Here is a 2,876-nt window from a genome sequence, read left to right as displayed (position 1 = left end):
GGGTGCCCTTGGATTGGGGTGGGGTGGGCAGGGCCAGGGCTGCACCGGGCTGCACTCTGGGCAGGCAGCGGGGGCTATGCCAAATTTTCCGGATGCTGCAGCCCCCCACATAGGCCCCACTCTGCCATCCGACCTGCCCCAGTCTGGGAATACGCCCCCACCCCATGCCCTCAAAGCCACAGCTTGTCCAGGGGGCACAGGAAGCAGGGGCAGCTCCCACTACTATGCGCCACTTGTCTGGAGGCAGCACAGCGGCTCTGTCCTGTGCCCATCCTGCTCCGGCTGCGTGAGTGGCAGGAGGGCATGGGGGGAGGTGTGCCCCTGGATCAAGGCAGGGTGGGCAGTGGAGCAGGGGCTATGGGGTGGCTGCAGCCACCCGAAAATTTACTGTAGCACCCGCCGCCCACCCGGAGCACAACCCGGTGCAGCCCTGGCCCGACCCACCCCACCCCGCACAGATCTGGGGGCACACAAAGCAAAGACCCCTTGAAATCAATGGAGCTACACCAATTTACACCATCCAATAATCCAACACAATATGTAAACCATTACCTATGGACAGGATATTCATTAAAATATGCACGTTATAGACCTTGTGGATCACAACTGTCCTGCAACAGGAGAACACCTGTTTAAGCAATATTTTACCATATTATACTGATATTGTTTGAGGAACATAAACCTAGTTTTCTCTTTGTATTCTATTATAATTATATTTAAAAAAGATAAAGTGATCTTTTAAAACAAGCAACACTTTCACAATATTATTTCTAAAAGTTTGAACTTTAAAACATAAAGAGGAAAATTAAGCACTAAAACACACATCAAGACTGATGTTCTTTTAGGTAATAATTACAAGGCAATTAGCAAGTAATAAAAAGTAGAATAGAGTACACATCAAACACTGCTTAATACTCATTATAATCTTGAACATTAAGTTTGGATACATAAACCAAATAAACAGCTTGAAAAAATGTAACTCACTTCAAGTTAAATACATCATATTCAACTGAGGACCTAGGTACTGCAGGGGTCATGTAAAGGAATCCAAGATTTTTGTTTTCACATATGATTTTAATAATTTCCAGAGGATCAGTGATGTTGGCTTTAATTACATCTTCTATATCCTCATAAGCACAAGAAGGTGAAGGGGAGGAGGATTTACAGGCAGTTGGTTTTAGAGTAGTCCGAGGCTGTTTGGGAGGAGTAGGCATTAGCACTCTACTGGTAGTTTGCAACTGTACCTTAAAATAAAAGCAAAATATGAAATCAGCTTGAAAAAATATAGAAAATATAGCCAATTGTTTTGGTGAACATTAAAAATATGATACCTTCCTGTAATTTTTCAAATTCAAATGAATTTGAGGAAAATTAATATTTGAATACAAAAACAAAGCCCAGGCAAATTATTTAGACAGGCAGGAAAAGAAGAAAAGGGTCCATTAAAGAAGACACAGAGTATTGTATGACATCACTTGCAGCAGAGATGCTTGTAAAGTCACAGCTCTGAACAGAACAAGTGAAATAGTCTCTCCTATTGTTAAAGCCTAAACAGAGTTTATAGCCTATACAGAACTAACAGTTCCTTGCCTGATGGCCATGGGCAGCTCTAGGAATTAAAAAAGTGGGATGCAGGAGATACCACTGGCATTGCAGGGATGGTTGCATTGCACCCAGGGCTGTCCATAGGGGGGCACAAATTGGGGGACCTGCCCTGGGCCCCATGCTTTGGGGGGCCCTGCAGAGCCAGGTGGAGATGCCATGGCTGCCACATTTGAAATTTAACTGGCCCTGCCACCCAGCCAGAAGTTCCAGCCGCCCCTCCTGCCACGTCCCGTGTGCCGGAGCTTTCACTCCCCGGTATAAGTGTGCCATGGGACAGGGAGGGGGGCTCTGCACAGGCTGCTTTGCCCCAGGCCCCACACCATGCTATGATTGTCTCTGATCCCACCCCTCTCCTATGCCCTGCAGGGGCCAGGCCTCACCACAGCAGCAGCTCTCAGAAGTATTTTGAGTCCCCAATACAAGTAAGACTCCCAATCCTGCCTCTGGGTACTCCCTCCCCTCCCCTCCGCTCCCCTCCCCTCCCCTCCTTTCTGCTCCCCTCCCCTTCTCAGTAGGAACCTCTCTGCTGCCATGACTGTCTCCAGCTAACCCAGGTGGGGGGAAGCCCCAAAGCCACTTCTGTCTTGCTGCAGCCATGGGCTTCTATGAGTGGCAGGCCAGGATGCTAGACATGGCTGGAGACAATGGCAGAGTTCTAGACTTGGCTGGAGACAATGGCAGAGTTCCTGCTTCCAGAGTCTGCTCCTTGCTCAGTCCCCTGGTGTGTCACTCACTAGACAGAACAGGTGCTGGAAGGGGGAAATCGCCCACCACTGTGGCACCTCCTGTACCCAGTCCCAGCAGCTTAAGCACCTGGGATGGCAGAGGAAATGTACTAGAGGGGAAAATAACAGGGTTCTACCCACTGTTCCCAAGCCTGTTAAATCTACTCCTGGCAGCCCCCAGCTTGAGTGGGCAGTGTTGCTATAGAAATTTGGGTCTCTGTCTGAGAGAGAGAGAGAGAGAGAGAGAGAGAGATCGTGGTACCCAGCCTGACTCTCTAAGGTCACAGTCTGAATTGCAGTTGACCCTACCCCTGTTAAGATGATGTCAGCCACCTGAAAGTATTGTTGTGTGCACATTTTAGTATCGAGCGCAGAACTAGAGTACCCTGTGCACATTCCATAAAAAAGGGTATGTGTGGGCGGTGCTCGGGTGGTTTTTTTTGAGAATGCTTGAGGTGTGTGTGTAAGACTGCCTGGTGTGGGTTTGATTTGTGCGTGACTGAGAGTGTGGTGGAGATTAACTGATGGTGTCCGATTGATAGACAG

At 48.4% G+C, this 2,876-nt stretch overlaps 1 protein-coding gene across 1 annotated transcript in view; it reads right to left on the bottom strand.

Moving 5' to 3' along the window:
* Positions 1–2,876, bottom strand: part of DNAH6 (dynein axonemal heavy chain 6) — a 282,667-nt gene that overhangs the window by 265,714 nt on the left and 14,077 nt on the right. Inside the window, exon 4 of the mRNA XM_025199101.1 lies at positions 985–1,244. Within this exon, the coding sequence (XP_025054886.1) occupies positions 985–1,244 (260 nt within the window). The remainder of the gene's footprint in view (positions 1–984; positions 1,245–2,876) is intronic.

The sequence above is a fragment of the Alligator sinensis genome, unplaced genomic scaffold (assembly GCF_000455745.1).
Source record: "Alligator sinensis unplaced genomic scaffold, ASM45574v1 scaffold607_1, whole genome shotgun sequence".
NCBI lineage: Eukaryota > Metazoa > Chordata > Crocodylia > Alligatoridae > Alligator > Alligator sinensis.
The sequence above is the reverse complement of the archived record's forward strand: the minus strand, read 5'-3'. Positions and strand labels throughout refer to the sequence as shown.